This window comes from Aedes aegypti, chromosome 3 (assembly GCF_002204515.2).
Source record: "Aedes aegypti strain LVP_AGWG chromosome 3, AaegL5.0 Primary Assembly, whole genome shotgun sequence".
In the NCBI taxonomy this organism is placed as follows: domain Eukaryota; kingdom Metazoa; phylum Arthropoda; class Insecta; order Diptera; family Culicidae; genus Aedes; species Aedes aegypti.
The window spans coordinates 322,509,860-322,529,245 of record NC_035109.1 but is presented as its reverse complement, the minus strand read 5'-3'; the positions used below and the strand labels follow the sequence as shown (position 1 = coordinate 322,529,245).

Below are 19,386 nucleotides of genomic sequence, written 5' to 3'. Positions count from 1 at the left end.
TATTTTTACTGAAATCTCGTTCAATTTTGACAGATGAGCGATTTTGACAGATGCAAATTGACGAAAATCGGTAATTTACATAAATTACTGAGACTCGGTAATCTGTTTTGCCACAAAAATCGAGGGGGGGCGACACATCCACATCACCGTTAAGATGACCTTCTGGATAAAATCCGATTTGTTAGATCAGTTAGATTCTAGATTTGATGTGCTTCATGCGCTGACATCTTCTGCTGAACGATGCGCGTAGATTGATGAGATGCGCGAAGATGTGAATGGGTGAAAGTAGAATCAATGATGATGGTGAGCGTAGTGGTGGTGCTGGATGGTGCTACAGTTTCGATTATACTTGTAATTTTCCATGTTGTTACTTTCAATTGAAATACAAGTTAAACTGGGTGAAAAGTTTCTAGAAAAGTGAGCTTTTGCTTTAAAAGCAAGTAACTGGTGACTATTTGTGTCCAGAATTGCATAAAAAATGCTCACTCATGTGAATTTTCAAGATAATTGTTTTTGCTCGAAGTTGGTTTTTATTATCGCATGTAGCGAGAAATCAATTTACTGAAGCAAATCCGTCGATCACGATTACGGTACTGGGATTTCGGCTTCCCGAGTGGGGCCCATTCGCAAATTTCATAACGCTAAAGGGGGTGGGTGGGTGTCCTCGTAATGTTACGGTTCATACAAAATTCGTAAAATATTCATACAAAAAGCGTTACAAGGGGGTGGGTGGGTGTCGAAAATAGCCATTTTCGGCGTTATGCAATTTGTGAATAAACCCGTGGGTAGGTACACACTAAGATTTTATTACCGAAGTCGGTAAAATTTTACTGGGTTTTTGAACAGCAGAGTTAACTCAGTAATTCTGATATATACCGAAAATCAGTAAATCTGAAAGCTCTTCCAGTTGTCAAAAAATAACGATTTAGTCAGTAATGATTGGTGTACATATATTACTGGGTTTTTCGCAAAGGGGTGGTCACTCTACACAGTGCGCCTGGCGCACACCGGGCGCACATGAGCACGCTAATTGGCACATGTTTACCATAAGGGCACCTGCTATAAAAACTGAACTGATAATTCAAAGAAATATTCTTAGCATGTCATGATTTTCGAATGTTGTGTTTACTGTCACCCAGAGGTTTGTCTTCACGAGGACCTGCAAAACACTTTTCATTCAAATTCTTACTATTATTCGATGATTTCAACATCCATTTCATTTCAGGTTCACGAAACTCATCGATGGTAGGACAGGAAAAGTGAGCTTCTCAAGTGTAACTCCCTGTATTTTTTTATATACAACGAAATCCAAGCCTTAATCCAACGACGAGGCGGGTTCGAAAAGCTTTGTGGGTCTTTCATTCATAAGTTAATTGAATGCAAGAATGATGCTTTGTGATGGTCCGGAATGTCTAACGATGTTGGTTATAAGTTCAGCGTTATCTCAACGACGGAACTTTTCTTAGTCGATTGGATGAAATCGTGGAATGTGGAAGCTATTTTTTTTTTAATTTGATTGTAAAATGATTATAAATAAATTATGGTCACAATTCAATACGCAAACACAGTTGTACATTTGGTTGTACATTTTTTCTATTAGTTTTATTACTAAGTCATTGGGAAGTTGGGAAAATAAAAATGATCGATACATAGACAAGAACAACTTCAGAAATAGTCCAAATCTGATTTTTTCGTCATCCATTTCAATTTACAGTCTCACGTTAATATCGCTGAGCTTTGTTGATTTGAATTTGACTAACACACTAGACTAGAACAACGAATGCAAAACAAAAACGATTCCTGAAAGTTACTTCAATTACATTAGGTTTTACAAAAGCCTAACATTTTTGAAATTCAACTTCTAGAGTAGCTCACATTTTAGAACCAGAGGCAAACAACAAGAAAATTCCATAGTCCAATGTTTGCTGAGAACATTTTCGATAATTTCAGTTCATTGAGTTTTTATAGTATCCAGCTTTTTACGCTTGTCATGCTATAAAATATTTGACACAAGCACACTACCACCACTGAACTGAAACTCGAAAATAAATCCTTAGTAACCCATCAATAATAACGATAATTTTCATTGCTAAGTGACAACTCAAACTAAAATCTAATTCCGATTCGCATGTAGGTATAATCGTCTTTTGCTTTTTTAGGTTTCATTTAGATCAAGTCCTCTTTGAGCTCCCATCGGAACTGACGCACAAGGAACATAGTACCTATTCCCCACAATTCCCAACAGACTGTCCGAGCAGCCAGGGCCCCGACGGTGCGGAAGTCTTGGTCGTACCGGAACCGGTGGACAACTACTGGCTCAACAAAAATAGATAAACAATGACTTACATATATATTATCTTTTTTATTTAAAAGCAATTGACGATCTCTCCCGGGATTGGAAACTCTAGTGTTGCTTCTTTCAAAGGGCAAATCTTCCACTAGAAGCATGAACGTGTCGGTGTCTTTAACTGTGACAAAACAAAATCTATGTAAAAAATTGCTGGAGGAAGTTCATAGAGAAACACCGAACGAATTTATTAAGACTTTCATGAGACATTTCTTTAGGAATTCCTGGAAGACCTCAAGCAATAATGCTTGAAGTAATCGGCTAAAAATCGAGGAACTATCCGAGGATTCCTTGAAGGTTTTTGTGAAAGAATTCCTCTAGGGTGAAATTGGCAGAAGAATTACCGGTGGCATCTGTGGAGGAAATTATGGAAGGATCCCTGGGGTATCAATAGCGTTGCAGCGTGAAGCGTTTTCTGGAGGAATCTGTGGAGGTATTTCTTCAGAACTCATGGAAATATAACAATGCCTTTTATATTATTTTCCCAAGAAAAATTGTAGTCCGATTTCCTACATGGAATCAACAATGATCAATCAGTATCCGACCTTTGGAACAGGGTTAATAGCATTCAAGGGAAAAGGCATGGCACTCAAAATCGATGGTATTACCACAAAAGACCGAACAGTCATTGCAGATGCTTTCGTGGATCACTTTCACGATCTTTATTCAATTCTCTAGTCGCTTCATCGCCCGCAACCCAAATCCACAATCTGCAATTTAGCGTTTCGTAGTTCCGCCCAATCAGGGACAAAAAAAAAATGAAGACTATAAAAATTAACTGTTCGTCATGGCTTGCTGAGGACATATTTCCAAGTTACAGTTCAGTGGTGGTTGCAAGCTTCTGTCAAATATTTTATAGCATATTGTTTTTATGGCGAGCGTTAAAAAGCTGGATGGAAAATTATAGCTAGCCTGGCGCACTTGGCGCACCTTGGAACTCTGAAGGCACAACTTCAAACTATGTGTGCCGACTGAAGTGTGTAGAGTGACCACCCCCTTGTTCTTCATATCTTTATAGGCCTTTTCATGTGACAGGTCCGTCTATGCATTTGCTTACATCGGTGGAGGACCGGTGCATAGACACGCAGAAACACGGGTAGTCACAGAATAACTAAATTTTAGTAATTTATGACTATTTTCTATCTGCCTCTCTTTCATCCTGCAGGGAATTTTATTCCTATTCGTCAATTCACCTGGGTTGAAGCATCGCTACGCTTCAACCCAGTCGAAATGACAGTTTGTGTGAAAATTCACAGCAGAATAAAAAAGAGGCAGATAGAAAATAGTCATTAATGCATATATTTTAGTAATTCTGTGACTATTTTTATTTCTGAGTGCACGAGGCTGTCATTTTCATAGAAGAACTGTCAAAGAGCTTCCCGATCAGCTGTTTTGGAATGTCATGGCCTATTTTATTTCAGTGCAGCGTTTTCTCGCTTCTCACTTCACCGCGAGGATGAAAGCGTGAGATCAAAGTTTCAGTTCCATGTACACTTCGGGAACGGTATCGATAACGGTACAAGGAGACGTCAAAACATTTGACTTTCTTATTGTTTTGTCGACTGGCTCAACAACAACAAACACCGTGCATCGTTGAATTTTACAATAGTGAAAACCGTGAAAACTTGCCGATTGTTAGTGATTTTTCTAATTTTCTTAGCACGATGGGTGACGAGGATACTCGCAGCGGTGATGGCGAACTGGAAGTATGCCGAACATGCATGAGCCCCGATAGGCGGGAAAAGCGTCATCGGAGGAAGCTGGTTCCAATCTTCGCCCAGCTGAATGGTAAATTCATAGCGAACATCATCAAGGATTGCACCGCTGTACAGGTGAGACATTAGTTGGAAAACTAGCTCGCGAGAACCGCAATCCCCTTTCCAAAGGGACGTTTTATCGATGCTCTCCGATCAGGCTGAAATTTGCAGGGTTTTTCTATCAATATTAAAAAAAAAAATCAGATTTATAAAATCGAGAGGGATTTGCGATGAGGGCATAATATCTAACAAATCAATAACAATGAGAAGCTAATCACTCGCGTAACAATTCAAAAGGGCCAATCCTCAGATCGTTGACTCTGAGAAAATTCGATTTGAATATTATTCACCACATTTTCAATTCCTATTTTTCAGTATTCAAATCAATCAATGTGATTTCTTTCTAGTTTGAATGAATGAGCAAGAGAGAGTCATTGGCCTCTCACCATACTAAGGCCAATGACAGTTTACGAAATTTTCCGATTGTAGGCCCTCTTGGTGGAGCGAGAACGAGTTTATAACGGTAAGTTTTATGATTATGTTGACAATGTTTGCATAGTTTGTGGGTGTTGGGAGATGCTATCGAATGGTATCAAAACCCGATTTGTTTAGAATTTGATCATTGGCCCTTTAGAATTGTTACGCGAGAATTCTCATGTGCAATTTTTAATCTTAATTGAAGAAAATATACTATTGACCCTTTTCACCATAATTCACATTTCCTAAAACTAGTTTTAAAACGCCCATGAATACCACACATATCTCCTACAATGTCCCTGTGTACTCAAAATATCCTATAAGGTTTCGCTTAAAACGTACTCAAGAATGCCAGTGTCGCATAGATAATGTTATTATCATTGCTAGCCTATAATCATGCTCATGCCCATCTGTTTGGTTTTGCTTATAGAAGAACTCGCCCTGCAAATTTCAGTCTAATCGGAGAGCGTCGATACAACATGGGATTGGGAAAATGGATCTTAAGTATTAGGTACAATACGAATTTCACGATTTCAATATTTCGAAAACAGATCGACGAAAACGACGGCCTCCCATCGGCAATTTGCCACGATTGCTTCGAAACGGTGAAGCTGTTGGAAGCTTTCGCGAAAACCACCCGTGACTGCGATGCCAAGCTGCGTAATCTCTACAAAACAGAACCATCCCGGGAGCAAAGTCCGGGCGTTATCGGCTCTCCGGTAGCTGCGGAGGAGCAGACAGAGTCAAAGACGACTGTTACCCACTTTCTTGAAATAAAATGTGAGCCGTTTGAGCGAATAGACGGTGAGGAAGCTACCTTGCAGGATGATGATTTTGAGCCGGAAAACGATACCGACGTCGACTGGAAGAAAAGCGATGAGCAAAAGAAGGAGGAAAAGAGGACGGTTAAAAGAAAGCAGGTTGGGTTGAAATCGAAGCCAAAGCCTCGACAAAGAAGCGGAAGTCCGGCACCTAAGAGGAAGAAAAGGAAAAGAATACAAAGATTACCGCTTCAAAAGGAGGAAGATTTTCTGCTGACTGAAAGAGAGCAAGAACTGTTTACGTCGATTGAAATTAAGCCGGAAGATTATGTTTGCTGCGGTTGTCTTCAGGTATTCGGATCAGCTGGAGAACTCGAGGCGCATCGTAAAACGGTTCATATTTGGAAAAATGAAAGCCTGAGGAAACCAACATCCAAATTATTCTGCGAAGGTTGTCTCCGTCGGTTCAACTCGGCCAAAAGTCTTAACTACCATCAAGAGCGTGTTCGGCTGTTGAAAGCAGTTTGGGAATGCAAGAAGTGCAACATACGCTTCAAAGTCGTCGGTAAACGACGGGAGCACGCCAAGCTTCATCCTGAGGGGGAGCCCGTTGCGGTGATAGTGCGGGTCAGGGAAACGACCAAGAAGGAATTCGGATGGGTTTGCTGCGCCAGAAGGTGCTCCCAATCTTTTACGAACGAAGACGATTTGCTTGCGCACTCCAAAGTCGCACACTGGATCGAGAAGCAAGCAGCGGATCTTGATCATCCGGATAGACCGGAACAGTGCCAGGTCTGCTTCCAACGGTTTGCCGACAAAAAGAGGGTCATGCATCACCAAAGGCGAAAGTATAAGTTCAACAATTTCCAATGCGCTCTCTGTGGACTGAAGTTCGGCACCACCGAAAAGCTAACCGCACACGAAGCGAACGAACACAACGAAGGCGCTGCGTCGTTAAAGTGCAAAGTTTGCCAAAAGACGTTCAGGTGGAAAAGTACCTTGACCAAACACATCGAATATATGCACGAGCAGGATAAACAGCATCAGGTAAGCGCCTACACTCCGACCTCTTTCAACGACCAAAATTCAGGTTTTAATAGTGTTTTTTTGTAAAATGCATAGACTAAACGTCAAGATACAGATCCAAGATATTCGGCAGTATGGTTTAATAACTCTTCAAACTGGCCATTCAGATTCTATAACATTCCCCACAAAGCTATTCCCCAGAATGAACCATTCTCCAAGAACTCAGTATATACCAACTAATGTTAAACAAAAAACCTAGTTAATTTATTTGACGTCCACACAAATTTCAAAAGTCGTTTTCGAGTACAAGAAAACCGTTCGTATTATCATGTTATACTTTAGCAAAACAAATAAGTATTCATCACTATTCTGCACACTTAAACAAAACACCCTTCTTTACGTCAAATTTTAGAAAATCTTTGAAATGTACAAATAACATGATCAGAATCAAAATCAGCATGAGTAACTAATTGGCTACAAAGATGCCTAGAGTCGATTAGGACCAAATCAATCGTAGATGGATTTCTAGAAGAGAAAAACACGTAGGGTATTGAATTGAGAAATATCCTGAAGAGCACTCATCAAATAAAATTCTGCCGTTGGAATTACTTTCAGAATTATTCCATGACCGATGTTTGGCATTAAAGTCACCAATGACAAAATTTGTTGACTTATTGCGAATCAATTTTCGCAAGTCAGTATGGAGCAAATTAACTTTCTGTCCAGAGCATTGAAAAGGCAAATAGGCAGCTATGAAAGTATGTTTACTAAGCTGTGTTTCAACTGAAACACCTGAAGTTTCAAAAACTTTAGTTTCTAATGTCGAAAACAGTTGATGTTTTATACGCCTATGAATTATGATTGCAACTCCCCCACATGCCCCATCAAGTCGATCATTACGATAAACAAAAAAGTTAGGATCTTTTTTAAGTTTGGATCCAGGTTTTAAATACGTTTCGGTAATAACTGCTATATGCACGTTATTAGCTGTAAGAAAATTAAACAGCACGTCCTCCTTACCATTCAAGGAACGAGCATTCCAATTTAAATGCTTGCTTTTTTTTTTAAGGCACTCCGTGCTCGTGGCCACTACTGTGCCGGAATCAGTTTATCTGTATCTTCCTTACCGATACAGTTCTATTTTTAGCTAATCTATATTTACATCTGCTTTCACTCTCTTCTGCTCTTTTGCTCTCACACCGAGCAGGTAGGAGAGTGCTCTGCTGTTGGTCCAATCGATTTCCATAAGCCATAGTCAATTGCTCTTGCGGTGGTTCGTTTTGCCGTGTTCCTGAGTCGTTTGAGGCTAGCTGCCTGCGAAGTGGGTCAGTTTGTCTCAGTCACCATCTGATACTGACGGAGGATGGATGTGTTCCCCTAAGCACGGTCCTCCGTGCGGCGTCTTCTGGTGGCTGGACGGGTTATTTTTTTGGAGGGGCTGAGAATTGAATCCATGACCTTCCGCTTATGAAGCGAAAGCGTTACCTCAAGGCTACGGACCCCCCTAAGCATTCCAATTTATAATATTTAAATTATTATTTATTGGATTTATTAGAAAAACGTAATTCAATAACAATTTGATTAGTAAATTTTACAGCAATTTGGACTGCTTCAGTCATAGTGGTGGCTTTGAACATTGCATCAATCATTAGATTCTATTGGTTAGTTAAAAAATTCAAATCAGAGACAGACATATCATTTGAAATGGGTACATTTGATGATTTTCCGTAAGAACTTTCGGTAGACGAAGAGGCGGAGTAGATGTTACTTGTAGCGGTAGGGCTTTTTTTTTCATTTGATCTGAAACAAGTAGAATGGGTACTCATAGTACGAATAGGGGAGGAGTTCAAATTACCTGCTACGATATCGGCAAAGGATTTACCGTGGGTAGATACATTCGAAATTAATCTTAATCTTGATCTTCCTGATGGGTATGATTCCTAATCAAGCGATCGTTAACTGAAAAATAAACATTCTCGCGGAACATTACTAAAGGACCTATCTAACATTGAGAGGCTCTCTTTGTTTACTTTCTCTTTCATTAATAACTGAGTCACATTAACCTCTTCTGTTGCGTTTTTTGTATGAAACGCTAGTCAAGGAAATTGACTTTCGATCTATAGTGAAAAACTTCCCAAAATCTTTAGTATTCCACTGTTATAATCGAAAGAGAACGAGAGAGGAGAGAATCTCTCATTTGTACATAGGTCCTTTAGTAATGTTCCGCGAGCATTGTTCGATACTCTACCAGGCAAATTCCGGAAACGACCGTTATCGTAACGGATATTATCTTTCATCTGCCTGGCACGAGCCTCGACGACTCTCCTTCGCGAATGGCATGCCCAAAAATTGGACTTATGATTGCCCCCGCAATTCGAGCATATAAACTTGGTGGTATCTTCCTTCACTAGACAGATGTCCTTAGCGTGAGAAGAACCTCCGCAAATCATGCATTTAGCATCCATGCGGCAATTTTTTGTACCATGACCCCACTTTTGGCACAGACGGCACTGAGTAGGGTTCTGGTAGTTTCCTCCAGGTTTCTTGAAATGTTCCCATGTCACACGGACATCGAACATAAGTTTAGCTTTTTTTTCTAAAGCTTTAATATTGTTTAGATCTTTTTTGTTAAAGTGAACTAAATAATATCCTTGAGAAAGTCCTTTCCGAACAATGCCAGATTGGGTTCTCTTTTTCATAGTGATTACTTGGACTGGGGAAAATTCAAGTAAATCATTTATTCCATTTTTGATATCTTCAAGTGACTTATAGTCACTTGAGAGACCTTTCAAGACGACTTTGAACAAACGTTCAGTTTGGTCGTTATAAGTAAAAAAAAATGTGCTTCTTCTCTTCAAGATGTTTGAGAAGAAGTACGCGATCTTTAAGAGTTTCAGGCAAAACGCGACAGTCTCCTTTATTTGCGATTTAGAAAGAGTCCTTGATTCCCCTAATGGAGTTCAAAAACTTCTTCCTAAATCCCGCAAATTCGGAACAACTGACTACGATAGGCGGCACTCTTTGCTTCCTCACTTGAATCTAAGAGCCTGGGTTAGAGACTGCTTCGATTTGGTGTTCGGAAAATTTATCTAGAGCATCGAACTGATTGCTCATTTCGATGCAATTACTAACATTATCCATTTCACCCTTGGAAGAAAGTTCGCATTCCGGAGAAACGTCCTTTCTTCCATTCTTGCCACGTCTAGTGACAGTTTTAAATCCCACTTTTTTGGAAGGAAGTTGTGAATTCAGAGATTCACCCTTACTTTTGTTTGTAGTTGCAACCATGTTTAGTGAATAAACGAAAGAAGACGAGACCTCCTAGGAGGTTTTTTTTTTCCAAGATGGTGTCCAAGAAGGACAGGGTGTCGACTCAATTTTGAAAATAAAATTCCCTGACTTTCCCTGACCTTCCAGTCATTTTCCAGAAAAGTTTCAGACCACTGCGTTGGTTAATTTGAACCAAAATACGGTCACCCCACAGTTATGGATAGCACACAGATATGGATCAGAGTTGGATTAAAATGGGAATATCTCATCAAATAGAGTTGCAATTACGCAGAACACATTTTCTATATGTGAACCATAAATCTGTACAGCATCGCAATCAATTATAATATGCTTAAGCTTATTTTTGCCGTTCGTAGGAAATAAAATGTCAACCGTATTCCCAAAAGCGTTAATTCATAACTGTGGGGCATTGAAAACCATACCACAGTTATGAATCAAAGATAAGACGATTCTGAAATAAACGCCAAAATGTATGCTTTCACTAGCACACCATTCGTTTACCTCGCAGATAAATTGCTGTTATAGTGTTTTGATCCATAATATGAGTCGATTTGATTCATAATAGGGATCCTCCTCTCCCACTGATCCGCATCTGTGGGGTGGACATCGTTTGAAATTTTTATCGAAATCGACACTTTAGCGTAAATAATCGGGTATTTTGAGGTGTATTCTAAAAAACAACTATATTCTTCAGTGACAGGGAGGTAATTTTGTTTTGTACAGTGTCACCATGTTTTTAAATCATATTTTGTTCTGAAAAATTACCCTTAGTTGATCCATAACTGTGGGGTGACTGTAAGTAAGATTTTTACAAAAAGATACATATTCGTTATGTTATAGGTCGTATGAATAAACTGATCAAAGGCTTTTGCTTTATTGAGATATATGTACCTGCCATATGACATTTTTGAACGTTTATTCAAGCTGATATGATAAAACTGAACAATTGAGAATCTATTTACATTTCAAACTTGAAGATCCGTATGAACAAAGATGTTCTCGGCTAGTGAACTACCTCAGACCTAATTTAAAATTTTAGGCATGAACGAAAATTTTGGTCCTCCTTCCTTTTTTATACAAGAGGCAACACTATTACGATCATCTACCATACTTTTTTTTAGTGGAAGAAAGCTATCCACAAATTTGGCTTCTTCCAGGAAAAATGCTAGCCATTGCCATAAAACTTTCTTGGAGAATTCCTTCAAGGAATTCCACATAGATTGCTCAGAAATTCTTCTTGAAATTCTTAAGATTTTTTTCCAGATATTCCTTCAATACTTCTCAATGAACTCTTGAAAGATTTCCTCCAGAAGCTCCTCATCTCCAAGATTCTCTAAAAATTGTTAGAGAATGTCTTTCAGTCTTAAATATTTCTAAAATAGCATTTTGATTTCCTAGAACTTGTCCAGGAATGCTTATAAAAATATTTTTCAGGATAACATATTTTTTACAAATTATTTTTATTTATTTTTTCCTTAGAATATCTTTGATAATTCTTCACGATGATTAGTTACAGTTAATATTTTAGGATTTCGATATGAATTACCCCTAGCTTTTCTCCACGAAAAAAATATCTAAATATTCTTAACGGAATGCATTCAGGGCTTGAACAATGCACTGATGAGGTTTCTAATGTTTCTCTTGTACTTGTCGTACCTTCAGTAATGCTCCGAGGAACTCTTCTAAGAACTCATCTACGAGTATCTCTAAGTAATATCACAAATTGTCAATAGCAGGGCTGGGAAAAATTCTGAAATTCACTCTACAGTAGCCAAACAAAGCCTATCACAGTCAGCGAAGCCAGTGAAACTCACGTCCATCGCTGCTGTAGGAAAAAAGCCTTGAAAATTGCAAAACACCCATTGCTAAGGGCAACCCAAAATTACTGTAGAAAAATGTTCTATTTTCCGCTGCATTTCCCGCATTTAGAGCCTTCAATGACGTTTTTGAAAATTCATGCACCCAACATAGGCTACACGGGAAAAAATTCTGTGGTAAAACTTACTATTTTAGCTGACTATGCCCATTCTTGAAACTACCATGGAATTTCAGACCAATTTACCATGTTTGCGGTACAGCCCACCACATTACTGGTACATTTGACAGAAATAATTTACAACAATCTGATTTCGACTACAGACATGGTAAAATCAAGCGCATTTCTAGTCTGCTGAAAATTGCCGGTGTGAGCGCTTAATTTAACCCCCTACAATGGTAGTTTTTACCGCACAATTTTTTTGCGTGTACTTGATGAGATTCACGTTTTTGAACTACTGTACTGGGAAGAGCCACGTAATTTTCGTGAAATTCAAGCCTACTACTATTACCATTCCCAGCACTGGTCAATAGATTATCAAGATTATTTCAAATGATATTCCTGAAATTTCTGCTTTTCAATAATTTTCTGGATTACTAAAAATAATCGAGGAACTTTGAGAATCATCCTCAGAATTTCTGGAGAATTTTCTGTGTCCTGGTTCCTTAGTCGAGTGGGTAAAGTCGTGATTACTGTCCACTGAGAGTAAGCAAATTAAACTTATCGCGGTACTTCTGTTCAATAACAGTCTAGCTTTATCTACCACATAAAACTTCTCCATGTAGCATGGACGATCATCAGATATCACCAGTTCTGCTTCGAATGTCGCAGAAACATCAATGTTATCCGGGGTTGCATATGCTTTAAGAAATTTATCGGAGCCTTGCTTGATTTGAAACATCGATCGCCTACAATCTTCATCACTTATTGAAAATTTTGACGTTTATGGTGTTGACCTCCGCACCAGAATCTATCAGGAAAGCTATTGGAATCTTGGCAACGTACCCAACGATTATCCCATTTTCATCGTGACAAGGAACCTTTCTGTTGTAAAACAAACGCCCATTCTTGAAACTACCAGGGAATTTCGGACCAATTTACTATGTTTACGGTACATCCCACCACATTGCTTGTACATTTGACAGAAATAATTTACAACAGTCTGATTTCGACTACAGACATGGTAAAATCAAAAGCATTTCTGGTCTGCTGAAAATTGCCGGTGCGAGCGCTTAAGTTAACCCCTTAAAATGGCAGTTTTACGGCACAATGTTTTTGCATGTAAGGTTCATGTTTTACGAGTTGCTTGTATTATCCCCACAACAATTAGGATATAAAATAACGGCACAGTTTACGGCTGCAAATCAAAGCCATGCTGAAGGTGTATTGATTTAGCATATTCAATTACTTTGCAGACAATAAACTCGTTTGATGTTGTAGTATTGATATTTTTTCCCTGACCTCAAGTGTAATTCCCTGATTTTCCCTGACTTTCCAGGTCAAAAATAAATTCCCTGACATTCCCTGACTTTCCAGGTTTTTCCAGGTAGTCGACACCCTGAAGGATTACCACCGCTAGCTTTCGTCAACGGGTCCAACGAAAAATCGAAGGCACGGGTCCAAATAAGGATCGTAAAGGGATCAATAGTAGAAAAAATAGTTTTAGTGGCACTGAAAAGTACCGTTTTTAATTTTAGTATTGAAAAATACTGTTTCTGTAGCACTGAAAAGTACTGTTTAATTGCTTTAGGTAGTTTAAAAAAACTTTCAAGAGCAGAGAGAATTCGTGTACGCACAGCACGAAGATACGATGCGCACTGCTAAGACTGTTTGTCGGTTAAAAGTTAAAACTATGTTTCATTCTAAGATTTACTCGATCATACAAACAATGGTTAATTTTTTTACACTAAACACTTTCATTACAAATTCCACGATAATTTAAATCGACCGACGATAAAATATCGTTTCATAGATCAGACTGAAATTTAGAAGAAACAGTATAGCCTTAATTTTGATGCGTAAATAATAGGAATGTTTTGCCGAATGACCAAAAAACTTGTACAAAAAGGCTTCAATTTTAAATGGTAAAAATTGTAACTTACGTTTTTAAGGTTTCAATTAAACCAGAAATATTTTTGAAATATAAAAAAAAAAAACGGGAGAAAACCTGAAATTTGAAAATGACTTTTCACTGGCCACCCTGTTTAAATAAAGTCAATTTGAAAACTATAGCCACTAGACGATTCAAATCGACAAGTTGAATCATACTGTGGACAATATTTTGTGTATTTACTCAAATTACCTTACTTTTTAAACTCGTGTGCGGGTACTGATACGTTGACGGTGTATATGTATGTTATTAGCTGTTAGAAAAATAAAGAGCTCGTAATCTTCCATTCAAAGAACGAGCATTCTAATTTAAAATATATAAAAAAATACATCAATTAGAGAAACGTAATCCAATAACAATTTTATTAGTAAATTTTACACCAACTTGGACTGCTTCAGTCATAATGATAAATGTGATGGATGTTTATGTTCTAAAAATATTTTTCCACTTTACAGTGTACCATTTGCGGATGGACTTTCCGACAGAAAGTAAACCTGGTAACCCACATGTCTCAGCATGTGGAAGTTCCTCAGTTTAAGTGCGAGGTGAGCGGATATAGTGCGCATGTACTAAATTGGTTAAATTTTAATAAAAAATGTTTATTCGCAGATCTGCTTGAAAATGTTTAAAGCGAAACTGCATCTGCGCTACCATATGCGGACTCACACTGGAGAAAAACCGTACAAATGCCAGTACTGTGACAGTTTTTTCGCCAATCACACCAACTATAGGAGACATGAAATGACCCATACCGGTAAGTTACCGGAATATCCGATGCTCCGTTGTTGGTCATGTTTTTTCTAATTATGCGATAATTTTGTCTACAGGTGATAAACCCCACAAGTGCTCCTATTGTGAGAAATCTTTCATTTTGAAGCGAACGCTCGTAGATCACGAAAGCACGCACACGGGTAAGCATCCTTTCTTTCCGTAAACCCTTTCAAAACTACACTAAGTCAAAAATACTTAACAAATTTAGAGGAAATAGTTATGGTCGATAGTTTGACGTGGTTTGACTTTTGATTCCACTGATTCATGAGCCAACATTTATGAAAAACGTTAGTATTTTTGGCTCAGTGTACTAGGCCTCGGCTCAAGCATAATTTTACATGTCCCTATCCACAGGTGCACCGAAGCAACCTCGCAACAAGGCAAGCAATCAACGCACTCAGCAAACGAGCATGCCCGTTGAGCAGTCCGTGGACATTGTCGAAGTTGACGACGTAGATCAAGCCAGCAGCAATGAGAACAGCAATCAAGAATCGTCGGAAACTGTCCAGTCGACTGCAATTGCAGTGTACAACATTCTGCCCTCAACGTCTGGGAGCTATGGCTATGTGCTCAAGTACTGAATCCAATTGAGTGTTGTTATTTTTCTGGGCACCTAATGATAATTCAGCGATAAATAAAAAACTCGTAAATTGCAGGTTAAACCCCATGATTCCTTTGGCTCAGAAAGCCCTGGCTGTTTGAATAATTATTAATTATTTTATCGAATGTATGTCTTGGACTTGGACAGGCTAGTCATTCTAAGTTCATTTCCAATGATATGGTGAAGAATCAACAATTCCACGCCACAATACTCGATTCGTGGCCACATCTCTCTATCCTCGGTTCTGCACTTGATCCGCTCACCTAGCTCGCCGCGTTCCACGCCTTCTTGTACCAACCGAATCGGAAGTGAACACCATCTTAGCAGGGTTTCTGTCCGGCATTCTTGATACATGCCCTGCCCACCGTATCCTTCCAGCTTTGGCTACCTTCTGGATACTGGGTTCGCCGTAGAGTTGGGCGAGCTCGTGGTTCATCCTTTGTAACCACACACCACCAAAGATCGTCCTAAGCACCCGACGTTTGAAGACTTCGAGTGCTTGCAGGTCCTCCTCGAGAATTGTCCACGTTTCATGCCCGTAGAGTACTACCGGCCTTATGAGCGTTTTGTACATGGTACATTTGGCGCGGGTGTGAATCTTTTTTGACCGCAGCTTCTTGTGGAGGCCGACTTCCACTGATAATGCGCCACCGTATTTCAAGGCTAACGTTATTATCAGCCGTCAGCAAGGATCCAAGGTAGACTAACTCGTCGACCAACTCGAACGTATCCCCGTCTATCGTAACACTGCTACACCTAGGCGAGTCCTGTCGCGCTCGGCTCTCCCTACTAGCAAATGTTTTATCTTGGACGCATTCACCACCAGTCCAACTTTTGCTGCTTCGCGTTTCAGGCGGGTGTACAGGTCTGCCATCTATTCAAATATTCGGCCTGTGATATCCTCTCTTATACATTATTTAGGCCTTACGATATATGCACTGAACACTTCAAAATACACTTTCTCACACGACAGCTAGTATGTGCCAATGTGATCTATTACAGGTGAGGAGGTGGCTTTGTGTAGCATGCGTTGATTTAGTTGTGTGAGTGTGTCGTTAGTGATGTGCACATAGCAACCATTGCCCCTCTGATTGGTGACGTCATACAGTTTGTTATTCGTGTCAGACTACAAGTGAAAAAAGAAAATCCTTCGAACTAGTCAACGACGATGCCTGTCTGTGCTTTAAAAACTTGTAAAATACCATCGTATCGTGTAAGAAAACTAAGCCTTTCGATAAGTTTTCACTTGTTTCCGAAAAACATTTCTATTCGGCACCGATGGCTTTCGTTCTGTGGCATCAAAGATGGTCCGAACTTATATTTGTGCTCTCAGCACTTTTTGAGAAGCGATTACGAAAACCGATACATGGACCATGCTCGTCAGAAGTTACTGAAAAATGGTAAGATCTTGGAATCTTCTTCTTTTAACTTTCTGACCAATTTTCATATTTTTTCATATTAGCTGTTCCAACAATTCGTTCCCCACCTCCTGAAATTCCATCGGCCAGATCGCAGCGCGCAGAACGTAAAAATCGTTCAGATCTTGTGGCGAAGCTTATTGAGGAATATGACTCAGATTTATTAAACCACGAAAATCAATATCCTAGTGAAAGCCGTCCATCTCCTATTTCTGCATGTGACTCCACAGAACAATCTAATCAAATACCATCTACTAAGGAAGGTTGTTTATTTTTTTTTACTATTACTACATATATGAAGTGTTATTTTTAACAAAGCCTATGCTACTCTTTCTAAAGCCAATTTAGGTGCTGACGTTGTACCAACGCAGTCATCTGCACCTCCTGGATTACTCACTCTATCCGACGATGTCTTGAATGATGATGCTCTTGAAACGGAGATCTCAGCACAATTTTCAAATCAATTTAATATACTAACCGAATGTCATTCAACCGATTTGGCTCACGCTGGTCCAGAAAGCGAAAATGTTGAAGAACGAAGTGGTAAGGCAATTGTTTTGATGATTTTTCTATTGCATCTAGAGTATTATTAGAAACTTAACTTACACTATTCATTCTGTAGCGGTTTTCTCTACTGATGCAGCACCAACGCAATCAAATTTACTTCCAGTATTAACCATTTCAACCGACGAAGTAATAGAAGTAGTTGCTCCTAAATCGAAAGTTTCTGAACAATTTCGAAGCCAATTAAATGAACAAACCGTCCTCTATTCGCCTGATTGGATTCACATTAGTCAAGAACATGAAACTTTTATTGATCACAATGGTAAGGTAATAAATTTAATTTTTGTTGTCAGAAGTTTCAATCATATACTTTTTAAGAACAAATCGAAGACAGAGAAAATATCACATTGCAACCGATTCAAAATGGGTTAGATGTATTGCTAGAGGCCATTGCTTTAAATGAAAATGGCCCTCGTGAGGTTGTGTCCAAAGCAAATTCAAAGAATGCTGAACTAGCACGTGAAGTAGAAAATCAAAAAGAAATAATCAAAAAGTTGAAACAATCGGTATGCATAATTTTGCTTTTTTCGTAATTGGCTTCAAATCACATATTCATCCATATTTGATCTTGAATTTATCTAAGGTTCGTGAAAAGAATTCAAGGATCAAGCATTTGGAAGCAGCTACAAAAGAAAAAAACAAACAAATAAAAAGTTTGGAACACTCGCTAGAGTGTCTTAGAAAGTCGATCTCTGATATCACAACGATCACTGAAGACGAAATTCAAAAACGTGTTAGAAAAGCCTTCCTTACAATTTTCACTGAAAATCAAACAGACTTATTGCTCGGTAAAAAGAAAAAGGTGATTTGGAAACCCGAAGAGGCAGCTATGGCATTCTCATTAAGGTATCGTTTACTCAGAACAACAATAATCACGGAATTACTAAAGTTTATGCATTAATGACATTCCTCTTATCTGCTTCTCATTCATTCTGTTAATTTTTACACTAATTGACATTTCGACTGGATTCAAGTTTAGCGATGCTTCAACCCAGGTGAATTGACGAATAGCATGAAAATGCCCTGCCGAATGAAAGAAATGCAAATATAAAATAGTCATAAATTACTAAAATTTAGTAATTATTTGACTATTCGTATTGCTAAGTATGTACAAAGATTTCTGCTCTCTATTCATAGATATCACAGCCAGCCGGCCTATGAAATAGTTCGATCAGAATTTAAAATTCCTCTTCCAAGCCTTCGGACATTACGCGAATGGGCATCGTGCATCAACATGAGAAAAGGAATTCTGAATGACGTATTTAAGATTCTTGAATTAGCCGGGAAACATATGAGCCCTGTTGAAAGAGTTGTGGTCCTGGGATATGATGAAATGTCAGTGAAATCCACACGAGAATTGGACAAAAGGAACGATGATGTCATTGGACCACATAATGAACTTCAAGTAATGTCTGCCCGTGGACTTTTTGCCAAGTGGAAACAACCAATATATGCTGATTTTGATCAAACTATGACAAAAGAAATTCTCGAAGAAATTTGTAGGAAATTACACGCGATCGGTTTCACGGTTGTAGCAGCTATTCATGATTGTGGAGGTAAAAATTTGAAATTATGGAAAGATGAAGGAATTAATTACGAAACTGGAAAGACAACAATGAACCATCCAGTCACAGGAAAACCTATATTTTTCTTCCCTGATGCACCACATCTTTTGAAATTGATAAGAAACTGGTTGTTGGATAAAGGATTTTACTATAAAGGTAACATTTTATAGTGTTGTAGATTTCTTAAAATGTGAAATAACAAACACATAAGCTAATTGAAACTATGATAATTTCAGGGAAACTTGTAACAAAGCATTTTTTAACGCTTTTAATAAAAAAAGCTTCAACTTTAGAGACACCATTTGCTGATCATAGTGAAACTAAAAACGGTGAGCTGAACTCATTATTTAAATTATCATTGAAGCATCTCACAGTATCGGGTTCAGAGAGACAAAATGTTCGTCTTGCTGCTGAATTATTAAGTCATACAACAGTAGTTAATTTGAGAAGACATTTTGGACAGTATGAAGAAGCGCTTCTTCTAGCTGAAATAATTGAAATAGTGAACAACTGGTTTGATGTCAATTCTTATAAAATCCATCAGAATATAGTTTCAAAAAAATGCTACGGTGAGTATGTGCTACTCCATAGTTTACCGGTCTCCTACACAACTGACTCATTTGCTCTCACCCTTGCACATCGGGATACCACACGGCCGACAATGTCCATATCATCCGCGAAGCAAATAAATTGACTGGATCTCGTAAAAATCATACCCCGGCTCTTCGCATAACACCTTCTAGCACAATAGGCACGAAAGTCCATCACCTTGTCGTAGTCCCCGGCGGAATCCAAACGAACTGGAATGTTCGCCTGAAACCTTCACACAATTTTGCACACCTTCCATCGTCGCTCTTATCAGTCTCGTGAGCTTCCCGGGAA

At 38.7% G+C, this 19,386-nt stretch overlaps 2 protein-coding genes across 2 annotated transcripts; both read left to right on the top strand.

Annotated features, from left to right (window-relative positions):
• The first annotated feature begins 3,887 nt into the window (after nucleotides 1-3,887).
• On the top strand, nucleotides 3,888-14,979 carry LOC5565744 (zinc finger protein 454). Its single transcript, XM_001650026.2, has 6 exons — nucleotides 3,888-4,179; nucleotides 5,133-6,389; nucleotides 14,041-14,130; nucleotides 14,195-14,339; nucleotides 14,413-14,496; nucleotides 14,711-14,979. The coding sequence occupies exons 1-6, from the start codon at nucleotides 4,012-4,014 to the stop codon at nucleotides 14,935-14,937; spliced, it is 1,971 nt and encodes a 656-aa protein (XP_001650076.2). The 5' UTR covers nucleotides 3,888-4,011; the 3' UTR covers nucleotides 14,938-14,979.
• A 1,020-nt stretch (nucleotides 14,980-15,999) lies between these two features.
• Nucleotides 16,000-17,838, top strand: LOC110678813. The gene is made up of 5 exons (XM_021852228.1): nucleotides 16,000-16,357; nucleotides 16,420-16,638; nucleotides 16,715-16,918; nucleotides 16,998-17,201; nucleotides 17,258-17,838. Exons 1-5 carry the CDS (start codon nucleotides 16,126-16,128, stop codon nucleotides 17,470-17,472), a joined length of 1,074 nt encoding a protein of 357 aa, XP_021707920.1. The 5' UTR covers nucleotides 16,000-16,125; the 3' UTR covers nucleotides 17,473-17,838.
• The last annotated feature ends 1,548 nt before the right edge of the window (nucleotides 17,839-19,386 follow it).

Excerpts from the sequence above, each read along its gene's own strand:
- LOC5565744 (XM_001650026.2), top strand. The coding sequence starts at position 4,012 with ATGGGTGACGAGGATACTCGCAGCGGTGATGGCGAACTGGAAGTATGC. Across the intron at positions 6,390-14,040 it reads AGCAGGATAAACAGCATCAG|TGTACCATTTGCGGATGGAC; the intron begins GTAAGCGCCTAC and ends TCCACTTTACAG. Across the intron at positions 14,340-14,412 it reads ACATGAAATGACCCATACCG|GTGATAAACCCCACAAGTGC; the intron begins GTAAGTTACCGG and ends TTTTGTCTACAG.
- LOC110678813 (XM_021852228.1), top strand. The coding sequence starts at position 16,126 with ATGCCTGTCTGTGCTTTAAAAACTTGTAAAATACCATCGTATCGTGTA. Across the intron at positions 16,358-16,419 it reads TCAGAAGTTACTGAAAAATG|CTGTTCCAACAATTCGTTCC; the intron begins GTAAGATCTTGG and ends TTTTCATATTAG. Across the intron at positions 16,639-16,714 it reads AATACCATCTACTAAGGAAG|CCAATTTAGGTGCTGACGTT; the intron begins GTTGTTTATTTT and ends CTCTTTCTAAAG.